Below are 15,957 nucleotides of genomic sequence, written 5' to 3'. Positions count from 1 at the left end.
GGAGTCGGTGTAGGTGCAGAAGCCAAGGCATCATCTGAGACATCAAGGGGTGAGCTTGTATTCTCGAGGGGAGAGGGCCATCCACCAGTGGGGAAAGAGGAGAATCATGGCAGCCAGTGGAGAGACTTCCATTGATCAGAGAGAAGGGGGAGGGGAATAAATGAAGATAGGGGAGAAAGGGGAGGGCAAGAGGCTTGAGCTACGAGCTCGCCTACTGCATTAAAGTTCTTGTTGAATTGGGGTTCCTAGGTGAGTGAACTTTGTAGGGAGGTGGATGTGTGTATTGTGGGCTGCTTGTTAGTCTATTTCTCCTCTGATTTTGCTCTAGTATGCACATCCTTGTTGTAGTTCTCACTAGCATGAGCATTGATCTTTGAGTATCTTTTTTCATTCCATGTCCTCTTTCTGTTGTGTTCCACACCTGCACCATCACCGGTACCAAGGTGTTTTTGATTCCATTTCTTCTACTTGTTTTGTTTCGCACTTGCACCATCATCGATACCACAGTCCACTCTGCACCATCACCGCGGGATCCTTTGCACTGTCTCAAGATGAAGTCCCATCGTTCCCTAGTTGCACCATCACCGCGGAATCCTTCGCACTGTCTCAAGATGAAGTCGCTAGTAACACCCACAGTTGCGGGTGTCACACATTCCTTGCACCTCACACACCAGTGGCCTTTGGCCTTCAGTAACACCTCCGGAAGAAATCGGAGCTCCCCCCAGATAGTTTATGGTGATCATGGTGGGACACTTCTGGTGTTGAGCAGGAAAGAGTTAAGAGGTATCCTAGGGTCTTAGGGGAGAGAGAGTTTTGCCGAGTAGTTCTAACAACCTTGAGGGAGTGATTGAGAGAACTAGAAGGTACTGTAGACTATTGGAGAGAAGGATTTCTGTAGACCAAACATGAGATAAGAAGCATTATGTGTGAAGAAAGTTTGGGAAGTCCTCAAGCCCAGCACAAAGTGAACCTATTGGAGTAGTTGCCAAAGCTAGCAACTTTATCGAAGCTCTCATTGACTTGGATCAACAAAATCCGTGGTGGTCAGAGGGCTCTGACAGGGAAGAATAAGTGCACAACGGAGAGTAGGGGAAGGAGGAAGACACGAAGAATGAGGATTGATCAGGAGCTCGTCAAGATCAAGATAGCATTTCTTTTTCTCTTGCACTATGTCTTCATAAAGTGTCACTTCAACAGGATTGGTTCAAGCGGTTCAAGCAGGAGGCCCTCCAACTCTTGTAGCTGCTTCAGGCCTTGGAGTAGGTGGAGGTGCTACATCAGCCATGGCGGTTCCCATTGCCAGAGAGAGAGGTAGACTACTTGAATTACTCAACAAACGCCATGTGAAAACCCATAAGCTCAAGGGCCAACTCCATGGGGATGCATAAACTCATGTGAGAAATTCCTTACGGCATGTAAAGTTGAAGGTGTGGAGAATGAGCATGCCGTTCTACACATCTTTCCGTCATCTTTGGAGAATGTACTTAGATGGACCTAAGAGAGGATTTTTTGCGGACTTTCAAGGTGGAAAAGTTTGAACATATGATTGTCCAATAGTTGTCCATGGACACGATGAAGCCGGGAGACAGAATCTCCGAAATGTGCTCTTGAATGAGGGTCTTGGCCGGTAAGTTTTCGGTCCCACCTAACAATGTTGTTATGAAGGAGTGTCCTTGAAGGCATTACCTCCCTCCATTGCAATCAGATTTATTTGACGAGCTTCTTGAGCATGCCTCTTTGCAAGACTTCCTGAGGGAAGCCGTGAAGATGGAACGGTCTCAATTAAGTTTTGCACCATCACAACTTCCACCCACCAAGCTTCCAAGAGAGGAGGGATCCTCAGAATGGCAGCATCTCAAGAAAGAATTGGAAGAAATCAAAGGACGACTTAAAGAATGAACCAGGTTAGAAGCGGTCTCTGGTCCACCGAGTGCAAAGGTTCTAGTCACAGTCATTGGAAATGTCCCTCTAAACATAAGGTACCGACTTCTGAGAGGTGAGGAGGGGGCAGGTAGGTAGCGGGGGAAGGGCGGAGGGAGGAAGCGGGGAGAGGCTGAGAGGGGGCAGGGCTGAGAGGAGGGAGCAGGAGGCAGAGAGGGGGCGGGGGAAGGAGGTGGGGGTAGGAGGCTAGGAGAGGCTGGCTGTGAGGGGGCTGACGGAGGGGAAGGAGAGGCTAGGAGCAGGGAGGCATCCGGGGAGGAGAGCAGCTTGTTTAGCCACAGCAGATGACTAGACTTGGTCCAAGCCATGACCGAACTTTGTGTGGTATACATGACCGGACTTTGTGTGGTACATGAGTTGGGACTTCTTGTGGTACAAACGAAGGACCAACATAGTCCCGATCCCGGAACTTGGGTGATAGATCTTGGTGACATAGAGAAGTGAGGTGGAGACATCCGGCCCACCAACAGCCCCAATAGCCAAGACCAAGGATTCTCAAAGAGTACACACATGGATGCCATCCTCCACATGCACGAGTTATAGCACCGAGCAGTGCTGAAGGTGACGCTGCGCAGGAGTTATGGCACCGCCAACGAGTCAGTGCAAGTACAGAAGCCAAAGCATCATTGGAGACATCAAGGGGTGAGCCCATATCTTGGAGGGGAGAGGGCCATCCACCAATGGGGAGAGAGGAGAATCATGGCAGCCAATGGAGAGACTGCCAAGATCAGAGAAGGGGGAGGAGGATAAATGAAGATAGGGTAGAAGGGGGAGGGGATCATTATTCGTACGAGAAGGAGAGGAGAGGTGAGAGAGAGGAGGCTTGAGCTATTAGCTCACCTACAGTATTGGGAACGTTGTTATATTCGGGATTCTTGGTGAGTGATCTCTATAGAGAGGTGGATGTGTGTACTCTAGGCTGCCTGGTAGTCTATTTCTCATCTGATTTCGCTGTAGTAGGTATCCTTGTTGTGGTTCTCACTAGCATGAGCATTGATATTTGAGTATCCTCTTTCATTCCATCTCCTCTTTATCCGCACCTGCACCATCATTAGTACCTTAATGTTTTCCATTCCATGTCTTCTATTTGTTCTGTTCTGCACTTGTACCATCACCGGAACCATAGTCCACTCCACACTAGTTCCCTAGTTGCACCATCACCGTGCAATCCTTTGCAATGTCACTTCCACTGAAGTTGCTAATCCTTCTGCATCAACACCCACGGTTGCAAGTGTCATGCACTCCTTGCACCTCACAAGAGGCCTTGGCCTCTGGTAACACTGCCCGAAGAGATCAAACCTCCCCTTGGACAAGTGGCCTCTGCCCACATGCAGAATTCCCTTATGTTCTATTGGAATGGATGAAATATCCCTTTCTTTGTCATAAATAGAAGGTAGCAATGCCAACATTTTAAGGCGAGTAGCTTGCATTCTTGACTGACTGTTGGAATATTGTCAGATTCATGCTGTGGTATCTTGCATGTACACATGATAAATGCAGGGAGTGTGAAGCTTATCCCACCTTAATTGTGGAACGTGAGGTTATTCTTTTGTTCTTTTGATGATATTTCTAGACCTGCTAACAATTGTCTTTTGTTTGTGTGTGTTCATAGAATAAAATAAATGTAGAGGGCTTGCAATTAGAAAAAGAGGTGGAGAATGCAGTAAGAACTCTCTCACACATAGCAGTTCCTATTACACTATCATGGCATGAGCTAAGTTACGATGAGATCATTCCTTACACTAGAAGGCCTCGAACTATTCTCAGCTACGTTTCAGGGTGGGGAGAGCCTAGCGATATGGTTGCAATTCTTGGCAGTGAAGGAGCAGGAACGACAACCCTCCTCAATTGCCTTGCAGGTAAAATTGATGGCCTCTTAATTGTATATTTACGATTAACAATGGAAGATAACTTTTGTCCACTAGTCTGCTGCCTTCAAAGGGTTATTTCATGATGCTTGAAAGGAAATGGAAATCTTGTCAGTCTTATCCTTGAAACTTTGTTTTCGTGAAAAAAAATAAAACGCTTGATAGTGGAAGACAAAAGTACAGCATTGGGAAGTTTGGTAAGGTAGTTCCTCGTGAGAAACAAATAATGATGCAAGTGACTTGTAACTTTCTGATTAGGAAAAGAATGACCATTAAACCAGAAGCCACAAAGGAAGAAAGAGCTTATGATTTAGTGTCTCTCAGACCCATATGCCATTTTTCAATTTTGGAGAAATCTGTAACTAAGTGCTATCTTTTAGATCATACATTTTGCAGGGAAAAAAATCATAATCCCCAAAGTGGGGTTAGTAGGAGGGATTAAACCACTTTGCATATCGCATAATGATGAAAGTTGAATTATTATAAATGTGATTCGAAAACTGAAAGTTGGACGTCTCTGTTACAAACATGATCAAGTGCGAAGGAGAGAATGAGTAAAAAAGTGTTCTTTTGTGTTGGGAGCTCAAGAGAAGAGCCAGGACAAGCTAATGCCATAGAGAAGAGCTGCTTCCAAGATTGAAGTCCTAGAGAAAGTCCCTCATGGCACACTTAGCCAGCAAAGCTACTCTTTGTAGTTTGAGGCCCAAATAATGATGAAACGTCAGAGGGTCCCAAACTACTATGATTCTCATGTCCTGAGTATCATCTCTGCCCCTTCAGGATAAATCTCGTGCTAAGCTATGGACCTTCTGATACTCTGAGGATCAAGTATGGAAAAAAAATCCGCATGCATAATTTGGTTAAAAAACAAAGACCTATTTGCAAGGCATTGATTACAGAAACTCGTAGCACCTGAGGGACCCTTTCCTCTTGATTGATAAGCAGAATAAATTGATCAATAGTCTGCTTTTTTTGTACCCAAAATGTAAGGTTCTTGAAGAAAAAGTCCCTCCAAGAATGGTGCTTAGACATTCTAGTCCCCAATAAGCTCTACTCTGCAACTGTGGATGTGTACTCGTGCCCAAATGCAGTGCTTCCCTAAGGTTTCATCGACTTAATCTTACCTTGTAATATCTGTGATATAACTTACAGTTTCCATCTTCGACCATCTCTCTTTTGTCCTGCACTCTAGGAACTCTCAGAATTTTCCTCAGAATGGTTGGTGGAAAACAGCTCCATACAACTTTCAATATGACGTTCTGGCATGTTACCTTTTTGGGGGAAAAAATATCTACTGATTTCTGACAATCTATCGTTAACTTGATCTTGGGCAGGTCGCAAGATCTTGAAAGAACAGGTAGGCGGTAAAGTTCTTGTAAACAGTTATCCAAAAGTGCAACGAGATTTTGCACACATCATGGGTTACGTGGATAAAATTGATGCATACACACCCTACATGACAGTACGAGAGATAGTAGATTACAGTGCAGCTATGCGCCTCGGCAAAGTGTCTTCAAAACAAAAACGACACCAATTTGTGGAAGAGGTATGTAAAGAATAGCCATTAGCTCTGAAGCTTCCAAAATTTCTCTCAATAGAATTAAATGTCTATTTGTATTGATTTGGGCTAAACTTCGCATAAGATTGTAGAGGGGGGCCTAAAGGGACCCTCAGTTTTACTCGGTAAGTAAGAATGGTACACTCATCTGTCTATTGTCTCCTTTGATGATGTCAAATTCACTATAATTTTATTCATTTATTTTCTAACTAGTTTTATTTTCATTTTGAAAAATGGATGTTTTGATTTGAGTGTGCATTGTGCAAAATAGCTCCCTAACTTACAACCTTGAACCTACCAACTATCTACAGAGAGTCACGTAGAGTTTTTCAAACACATGTACCTTCTGTTTTGTCAGTCCAGCCAGCCCTGCTCCTCCAGTTCAAGCCACTTCCTTCTTTCTCCACATCCCCCGCAATTTTGCAGCATTGGATACTCTTCTGCACTCATTGCTAAGCTATATGCTCAGTTTCAGCCACTATACCTGCTTATACAGGTTGAAATCATCAGTAAAAATCCCGCTTTTCATTCTAGCCTGTAGAAGAAAGGAATTGTCCAGCTCTAACTCTTCTCCACTACTGGAAGTTCTATGGCCCCATGCTCTCCATGCAGCTCTCCTCTTTGGCAAGCCTGCTACTCCGGTCCATGCTACATAAGACCCTGTATCTGCCCACAAATGGCCGACCCATTTGCTCCAAAGACCTTGCTCCAGCCACCTGCTGTACTATCTGTAACCAGCCTTCAGATAACTAAAGGGCAGTAATCTTCATCTACTCAATCACAAACCTCATAAATAGCCACAATGCAAGCTTCAGCCACTTCAAACACTCAACAACATTTAGAAATAAACTTCAACAACAATAGTGGTGAGGCTAGAATGCCCCTGCTCAGTGAAAACAGTACACACCACGCCCACTGGCCCCAAATGCCTTGGCACCCGTTTCGGTATTTATCCCCGTCTAAGTCAATAAGCTGAGAAACCCTCTCTCTATCATGTCTTAGGCCAAGAGTAGAGAAGAAATGCTTATTCACTCTGCCTCCAATCTGAATCCAAAGGACTCTCGTGCATGAAAGGCACACTTTGCTCTCTGATCTAACAAAATCTACTAATAAGCCCTTGTTGCAACAAGGCGCTCTTGAATCCAAGCATCCATAGGCAATTTTTGCTCTCCCTTTGCAAGGATGCTAACTGCTATCTAATGCCAATCTCTTGTCTGAGAATCTCAGCTCTTCTAGTACTAGCGATAGTATGATAATAATCACTAATACCAGAGAGGATTGCTGCCACATTTGAAGGAGATGCCACTTCCCCCTTGCAAAGGAGACACCCAAACCCAAATCTGCAGAACATCCTCCGTGAGTCTCTCCTCTGTATAGAAGGCATCCAGAATCCTGATACTGGCTGAGCGGTATCTCAAGTGAGGTTCAGAAACCACCATAACCACTAAAAAATGGTTTGAACTAGAAATCCCTGGTGAAATGCATACTGATCCAGTCAAGTCCCCAATCATCAACATAAAATTTGTCTATTTATGCACCAATGGACATATGTACTCTCCTGTTAGACCATGAGAATAGGAGTGAATGAGGCAAAGTGTGAAAGGCATCATCTGTCCAAGCATCTTTGCAACTGAACTAAAAAAGAAAGGCATCCCAAGCTACTCTCTCTAGTGAGTGAAAGCCACCTTCTCTTCCCCCCTTTTAATCTAAAGGCCAATCCACCATGTTGAAGCCGCCTCCAATGATCCATGTATATAAAATGGGATCCCAAGAGAGTATTTCCTTCAAGAATAGGACATGACCCCCTCTATTGTTGGGGGCATAGAGGTTGAGAAGGCCAACCTTGCATTTCCCAATCAAAAGAATAATCCACTATGCTCTAGAGGGTGTGATGATACCATGTCCTGCCACTAGGAGAATTAAAAATTTTAAAACTAAGATGCATGTTCCACCCCAAGTACCCCCAGCAGGTGACCAAAGGTATGACCTCAAAGCAATTTACCTGACTTTGCACAATCTCTAACATTCATCTTGTTTTCCTAAATAAAAAGAATATCAATAGATCCCCTAGTGACATTTGGATGAAGCTGATTATGAATTATCTGCCATCGGTGGCGATGTGGTATACCACCTAGGCTCTGAACATTCTAGTTAACAATCTACATCGATAGGAGAAGTTAGGCTGGAATACCTTACTCTACCTAGCGATGGAAACAGCTCCCTCTTGAGAAAAGGATCTCCTAGAGTAATGCAGAGGAGGGAGGGGAGGAAAATCCACAGGGAAAAGAACCCCCACAACTATGGAAGGTGACACCTTGTCAATAGGAATACCAAGAACTGCATCACCATAAGTAGAGGCCACAACTCTTCCTATCGAAATCAGCCAAGGGAGAGAAAGAGTTCCTCTGAAACAAGCCTGGCACCGGAGTATGTAAGATCCCAGCTCTCAAACAAGGTCAAGAAGCAGGAGCCACATCCTTCCCTCAATCAATGAAGGGAGACTGAAAAGCTAAAGAGGAAGGGGGCTGCTTGGATAGAGGATATTTGAGAGAAACATCCGTGGCTAAACTTGGGGCAACTATGGCCACAACTTGAGAAGGATTAGGAGTATTACTAGTCACGACCAGATTAGGAATATCATTGGCCCTGATGGAGGTAGGCTTCGAGGAAAGAGAAGGTCCATCCTGATCTGCAGAAGGTGAAGGAACATCAACTCTAACTGCTATCCAGCGTGGGGCAACAGGTGCAGAACGTGTTGCGGGTGCTAGACAGGAAGTAGGGCCGTACCAAAAACTTTCTTTCTTCTTTGGGAAATCCCTAGCAAAATGCCCGAAGGTCCTACAAATCTGACTGGTCCTGCCCAAAGGTCCATACAAATCCAACTGATCCTACTTGCCTGCGATCTCAACTCTCTACCCAAAAAGGAAACCATGAGCTTCAGCATGATGTGGTCGTCATAAATGTTAGAGTTAGAGACAATGACCTTAACTCTAGGAACCCCATTTGATCTGATCATCTCTACTGCTGAAGAGGGTAAATTGAGGAGCGGGGATCTCAGTGACCAATCCAAAAGCAGCTCCAATCATCGCAAGGAGCCAATGGTACACCTGGGCAGACTTGGAAATCCAATGAACAAAGAAGTCGTATGACTGTCCTTCTCTACTGGGTTGAATCCAAGAAAGAGAAAAGACTTCAGGAGCAGCAGCGCCTTTTGACGTTCTTGCAGCTGGTAAGGATCGACTAGATGGGTCACCATTTGCCAACCAAGGGTGGATGGACGATTCAAACCATTGAAAATTCCGTCCATCGTTTGGAGAAGGTTGAGGGGAGAGGGTAGAGCTAGAAATCCTAAAGGAAAGCTAAGGGAGGGGAGAGGGAGGGGCTGAGAGGGAGAGGGAGAGGGAGGGGTTGGGAGGGGAGGGCTGATAAGGGGAGAGGTAGGGGCTGAGGGGAGAGGGGCTGAGAGGGAGATGCTGTGAGAGGGAGAAGGGGCTGGGCTTCTAGCTGCGAATTGGAGTTGATTCTTTTTGCCAGGTTCGAACCTGTTAAGAACTTGATTTCAAGCAGTTGATGGCGCAATTTCTTGGATCTGACGTTGAGCAGGAGCTTGCAGATTTCTGGGCTTTGAAATCTGAGCAGCAATTTTTGGAGCGCTGTATTTGGAAATTTACTGTGTTCTGCCTCCATCAATACACATCAAATTTGATGGAGGCAATACACATCAAATTTGGACAGCTGATTCAGAAGCAGGATAGTAATTGAAATACCACTAAAATAAAGCAAAAGCACGTATCTTTTATTTTCAAGTAATTCTTTATTGCTTTAAGTTTTCCTTTAAGATAATTAGGGGCTTTGATCAGTAGATCAACCAGTTTGAAACTAGAGGTGGATTTGAGAAGATGGGATTAACTCGAAAACCATCGTGCAATTGCCATGCTCAGTGACTTGTTCAGGTTAGTGGGCTGAGGGCTCACAATCAAATGAGCTAGGTTCTGTGGATGAGTCTTAATGACCAGAAGAAACCACACCTCGGGAGTAGCACACCTTCATGAAGCATGGATTTGGGTGTAAGCCAGTATTTAGGAACTTACAGCAAAACAACAAAAAATCCACAAGGTGCAAAAGAGAGTAGGGATTGTAGGCTAATGTTGTACGCAAGTGAATCTCTCTAATGATGTCCTCACCTATAGGCACTGTTTGACTTTGCACAACTGCATGTACACTTAGGTCATGCCTTTTGTAGGGTGATTGAGGAATTTGGGTCTGACCAATCCCACTGTCTTCTATCACTAGGTCCCTAAGAAAATTTTAGTTTTTAGGTAGGTTACCCCTAGCTACCAAGACATCAACTAATGGGTCCTTCAGAATTTATAAAGGTATTGATAAAACATCTGAAGGCTGTACCTTGCTGATGTGCAAAGTCAAACGGTGTCTACAGGTGAAGACATCATTGAGAGGGATTCGTGTACGAGCCTACAACCGCTACTCTTTTTTGCCACCTTATTGTTTTGTTGTTTTGGCATCAATTCCTAAGTATTGGCTCACACACCAAATTCATACTTCATGGATGTGTGTTATCCCAGCTATTTAGCGACTTATATGTTCAGGCGCTCGGAGAGACCTGTGAGTGGAGATGTGATTCTCCAAGGTTTCCACCGGTCATTAAGGAACCTAGCTCAATTGATTGTGAGCCCACCTACCTAAATGGGTCACTGAGCATAGTAACTAACAGTGGGTCTTGAGTTAACCCTGCCTTCTTCTTTTTTGCAAGAAGAAGTTAATTCTATTAATGCTTGAAAAAACCCATAAAACCAGCTTCCAATAGGAGCTGTCGAGATGAAAACAAAGAAAAGAGCTGGTTGCGAGCTACAAGAACAACCATCCGTTTCCGGATCTCACGGCTCATCGCCTATAGAGAGTCCGAAACAAGAGCTAGCAACCATGCTGGTGGTCTATATATGCCCAACGAATACCCCTCGCAGAAAGGGTGTATAAAACTTCTGGTGGCCATGTCTGGCAGAAAACGCTCCCGCCTCTCGACAGTCACTCTCGACCCTGGAGTACCGCGCTTCCAAATGGCGCGCAGTGTGAAGATGATATCCTGCCAGATGGCTACTAGAATAGCCGTTGGAGGGATCGACTGGCCCCCCATCACCCTGCTACATCTGGTCACCCATACGTTCCAGGCAGTGATGCTAGAGACGGTCTCCCAAACAACCACCTCTATCTGAGAATTGTGGTGGTAGTCCATTCACCTCAATGCTCATGTCGTGTTGTTTTATTAATGTCAATTGATGTCTCAAATCGAATAAGCAAGTGAAGCACACTTTCAGTCGTGCCTTGGAAGACAGAATGTTTAAATTGTGGTTTTTGCCCACATACCAATGAATTTTGACATCAAGCATGGCATTCTCAAAACCAGACTCACGCAATGATTCATGCAAGAGAAAACTTATTGCTATTACGTATGAACACTAGCAATAAAAGCCCATAGATTGCTTGCCCTTTGTATGCAGAAGACCACTCATGCAATAGTCAGTGGGGACCGTGAATTAGTCACTGGGAACAAAATGCTGGGGGACAAAAGATCATACTTTTGCTAACATCAGCTTGAAGTAAAAATGAGACACAGTGGCCTGTTTATCTTGTTCATGCTTCTAGATAATACTGTTTTAATGCTCTAACCTAGTTTACGTATGTGCAGGTTTTGGAATTAACAGAGCTTAAACATCTGGAGAACAATATTGTTATATCATTGATCAATGATGTAACCTTTGACCAGGAAAAGCGACTTGCCATAGCCACAGAACTTGCTGCTAATCCTAGCATTTTGTTTCTTGATGACCCAACTAAGGGGCTCGATAGTTTGAGTGCTGTTCGCATCATAAACTGTCTTCAGGTTTGACTTGAATGCTTCTGCCAAAATTATATAAGATTTGCCAAGATGCATACATTATTACAATCGAAAAGACTAATAAAATCCAACTTTTTTTTGTTCAGCAAATTGCAAGAACTGGCAGGCTTGTCATATCCACATTGAATTACCCCAGCCAGCGTGTATTGTCAACATTTACGAAAGTACAGATCTTAAAAGAGGGTGGGGAGACTGTTTACTTTGGACCAGTGGGAAAAGATGGAGAGATGATCAGGGTAATTCTGTCCTTTTGAATCACTTGTATCACATTGTTCTTTGTAAATGCAAAGAGTTCCTTTAGAAATTAGTATGATAGGATTAGTGGACTTATCTTTCGTAATGCAAAATCTGCCTTCTCTTTTTTTGTCTGTCTAAGTAAGTTTGCCATCCTGTAAGAAACAGCTTGATCTCAAAATATCTTCTAAGCAGCCCCTGGTATCTCTTTTTTTCTTGGCATTCAAGCATATTCCCTTCTCCCAGTGGTATCTTGATTTTGTCGCACATCAAAGCAAAAAATTATTAGTCTGGGATGTTTTAAGGTAACAAGAAAAAACTGGAAGCAGTTAGAATAAACATAGGGTCATACATCCAAAATTGTGAAACATATTTCCGTACAGAAAGGAACATAGTTTCATGTATTCGCTGGCAACCTTGTTTGATTGCAGATGTATTTTGAGGCAATACCAGGTACACCATTGTGTCCGCCAAACAAAAGCATCTCTTCATTTGCACTCAATGTTATTGGAGATCGTTCCACATATAGGAAAGCTATCAAAGATTATGCATTTGAGTACCGCGTTAGTGAATTGGCTCTGCGGAATCATGTACACCTTCAGCACCTTCGTCGGTCAAAGGGTCAAAACGGTCCAGAGATTCACACACAAGGATATGGTGCAGAATTCTTTTCTGCATTTCGTGAAACAATAATATTGCTTCAACGACAATACTGGAGAAATGTGAACTATAGCTGGGGAAGGATGGTTTTCTACCTCATTATGAGCATACTACTTGGTTCCGTGTTTTTCAAGATTGACTACCGTACAAATGCTGGGATGAGCGCTCGTGCTGGAGCTCCTTTCGTTAGCCTTTTGCTGGTGGGTTTGACAAACGCACAAAATGTTATCCCACAGGTGGTGCAAATGAGAGCTGTCCAAAAGCGAGAGAGGGCTGTTCATCAGGCCAGTGTAATTCTGTACAATATCGCGTGGACTTTGGCAGAGGTAATCTTCATTGCACAATAGTGGCAAAGAACTCCATTGCTGTGTTTAATATCATTTATAATTGGTTTCCAAAGCATATATAGCATCTGGTGCTTGCACAAACATCAGCCTTATATGGAACCTATGCACTGCAGGTACCCTATTTGATGGTTGCAAACCTCATCTTTTGTAGCATTTTCTTACCGATGACAAATATCGCTGTTCATTCTGGAGCCCAGTTCTTCAAATATTGGTTCATTTCCTTTGAGTTTTACGCAGTGATCACATTCCTTGGAATGCTGTTGGCGGTCGTTTTTCCATTGCCCCAGGTTTGGATAATATATACTCCCCAAAACTGCTCGAACTCGAGTTTCTCTAGTCTGAGACCTTCGGGCTAGCACTTTGCATATGTTAGAAACGAACACATAATAATTTTGTTTAAATTGGCATGGCGCAGATTGCCTCAGTTTTGGTGCCCATCTTCATTGGAGTATGGGTCTCTACAGGAGGTCTCGTGGTACCTAAAAGGAAGATCCTCAATCAATTTATATGGCTGTTCTGGACAAATCCTCTTCAATATGCAACGCATGGCCTTACGTGTGTGGCTTTCTACTGTGACGTAAACAAAGCTGAGTGCCTAAACAACGGCCTGAATCCGAGCTGTGCACGAGAACCGAATGCATGCCCCGTCTGTGACTGTCCAAGGTTGTCTGATGCCAACAACGTTTTTGTGTGGACACAAATCAAATACAACCGAAGTCTCCACTACGATATGATCCCATACGACATGCTTGCTCTCTTTTTGATTGCTGTGCTATTCCGTTTCCTGACGCTCGTAGCTCTGAAGTACGCAAAGCATAACAAGAGAACTTGACGCGTCGGACCGATTTGCAAGAGACAGGAAACATGATTGATGCTTTAGAGCTAACTTGCTTCTCTTCAAGTTTTCTTGATAGAGGCTCGTGTACAAAGGTTAAACACGGATAAATCAAGGGATTTCTTTCCCAACTAAATTTCTGCAATCCTTGACTGTTTTTATACCTTTGAAAGAAGCATGTCACCTTCTCTTGGCTATGGGCCTCTAACATCAAATTTCAAATGCCACACTATAAATCACTAATGAGAACTCAAATTTTAACATTTTTTAGTCCACCAAACAATACTTTCTAACATTGTTAAACTATTTCTCATCATTAATTTACAATACATAGTTTTGGGCTACGAATACCTTAGTTTAGGTTATTAGAAGGGTATCTAAGTTTGTGGGACCCATTATACTCCCGATGGCTCTCATCTAATTCCTCCACTAGTTTTTGCCCATCTATACCTGCCATTTATATAACTTTAAAATGTCTATTTTTCAATGGAGAAATTTAATTCTATGACAAGGTGGAGAAGCCCAATAGAGCTTTAGCAAATCTCATGCGAAGTAGGGACTTGAACTCTAGACATGAACTCTGGACATCCTTTACCCATGAGATGCTATGAAAGAAGAATAGTGAAAGGGTTTTGCATTTTTATAAGAGGGGAAGGTTTCCCTCCGCTTATAAATAGAGGGACATCCTCATTACCCTTTAGTGTTCCCACCCCTCTCCTCCCTTTTCACTAATTAATATATTTTTCAATTCTTTTCAATTAGGTGGACCTATTCTAGGTTGATTAAGAGGATAGTTTTCATAACTCTCATATTGTATAAAAGATGAGTATGCATTGGATGCAAGTTGGATCATAATTCACTTTTTAAAATGCTTTCTATATTTATTTCACAATAAAATCTTATAATATTAATTTTTATGATTTGTAACTCAAATAATAACCGTCCTTGTCCCAAAATGCAAAGAAAAGGAAAAAGATAAAGAAAAACGAGTTGATGGCTCCTCATTCAAAAGGTGCTAAGCTCATCCGAGATGGATTGAACCCTACAATAGGTAAAGTGACAGATGATTTCATGATGCAATCTCAAGGGCTAGTACCCCCTCGCATGCACAGGACAGGGACTGAAGGGTGGGCAACTTAACTTACATTTTGCCGACTGCCAAGTTTCTCTTTCCTTTACAAGGAGGGGACAAGGAAGACAAACCAGAGGAGCATACATCCAACCTTGATCATTTTTTACTCTTACACACCAAAAGACTCGAAGCTTCAGTGTCCAAGCAAACTTAGTATCTTCTTTGTCCCAATGGAAAAAGTATGTAATAGAAAATGATAGCCAAAGGTGGGGACAACTCACTATAGAACATGCCTACAAAACTAGCTTGAACGAGCTATGCCCGCTGTTCAAAGTGCCAAATGGAAGGAAGGCCAAGTGTGTGATGTACTTATGCCCAAAGCTAGCTTGGTTTGGGCACAACCCTCAAGCGGGAGAAAGTTTGCAAGAGAAAAGATCCATGTTAGATCAAGTGGTAACTCTAATGGCCGAAGATGGAAAGCATCTATTGGATAAGTGTCTAGTAGCACTACACTCAATGCTCCTATAGCCCCCCTTACACACATCTTACAAGGTTCAAACCATCACTACACTCTCAACGCTCCTATGAACTCCCTTATACACATCCTTACAAGGTTCAAACCATTGGATCTAGTGAGGATCTAATGGCTGGAGATGGGTACCACTTATATGACCTTAGAGGAAATGTGAGATGCAAAGATGGAAAATAGGTGTCTTGTGCATTCCATTGGACTTTTTTAACGGACCGGTGACACGCAGTAGTACGCTACATTCATGGACCACATTCTCCAGGTAGCCTTTCTAAAGGGATAAGTGAGGGCCACGTGGCTTAAGAAAGGTTCAGTAGTTGTGAATATTAGGATCATACGGAATGAATTCATTCTCTCTCTTTTTCAGAAGCTTGAAATGGCAAAGACGAATGTTAGAAATGAAACTTGGACAATACGCAACCAATCATTATCATTGTAGCTATGGGATAGTGATTTCACTCTAGACATGCCTCCTCTTTTAAATCACCCATGTGGGTGGAACTAGATTTCCAATTAGCATTTTTCTCTCAAATAGAAAGTCTTTGTGCCCCTTCAGGGTAGTTTTTGGGTAATGATCAAGAACGATTTGTTAACCGAAGGGGAAACCCGTAGGCATGTGTGATGATAGATTCGGCAAGTGATCTGCGAGAAGTGTTGTTTTGGAAGACAAGAGAGGAGGAAGGATGCTATAAAAAATCTTTTTAAAAAATGTCATGAACTCCTGTTTCCACTATGGCATGGGTGGACATTTTATTAGAGATTTCCCACAAAGGGCAAGCTGTAGGTATGCAAGAGCTAAAGATGGAGAGGTTAAGGAGAATGTGGTGGCGAAGTTCAGATTGATTAGTGAATTCCGCTAGTTGGGCTGAATAATTGATATGCAGGTGCCCACAAGCCCACAAAGAAATAAAACTATAGAAATGCATGTAGTTGAGCATGAGGCTAGTCCTTCTGAGCAAGAGAGAGATAGCAAGGAGGAAGTTGAAATTGAGAAGGGAG

The 15,957-nt window shown here is 43.2% G+C and overlaps 1 protein-coding gene across 1 annotated transcript in view; it reads left to right on the top strand.

The window, feature by feature from the left end:
* Positions 1–13,604, top strand: part of LOC147900661 (pleiotropic drug resistance protein 1-like) — a 77,053-nt gene extending 63,449 nt beyond the window's left edge. Inside the window, exons 11-17 of the mRNA XM_087375523.1 lie at positions 3,554–3,800; positions 5,144–5,355; positions 11,072–11,266; positions 11,368–11,517; positions 11,947–12,501; positions 12,636–12,809; positions 12,938–13,604. Of these exons, the coding sequence (XP_087231649.1) occupies positions 3,554–3,800; positions 5,144–5,355; positions 11,072–11,266; positions 11,368–11,517; positions 11,947–12,501; positions 12,636–12,809; positions 12,938–13,354 (1,950 nt within the window). The 3' untranslated portion in view covers positions 13,355–13,604. The remainder of the gene's footprint in view (positions 1–3,553; positions 3,801–5,143; positions 5,356–11,071; positions 11,267–11,367; positions 11,518–11,946; positions 12,502–12,635; positions 12,810–12,937) is intronic.
* Positions 13,605–15,957: the final 2,353 nt, after the last annotated feature.

The sequence above is a fragment of the Dipteris shenzhenensis genome, chromosome 6 (genome assembly GCF_047967505.1).
Source record: "Dipteris shenzhenensis isolate YYH24624 ecotype China chromosome 6, Dip_SZ_1.0, whole genome shotgun sequence".
NCBI classification, from domain to species: Eukaryota; Viridiplantae; Streptophyta; class Polypodiopsida; order Gleicheniales; family Dipteridaceae; genus Dipteris; species Dipteris shenzhenensis.
Note: the sequence above shows the minus strand (reverse complement) of the source record. Positions and strands in the feature narration are given on the sequence as shown.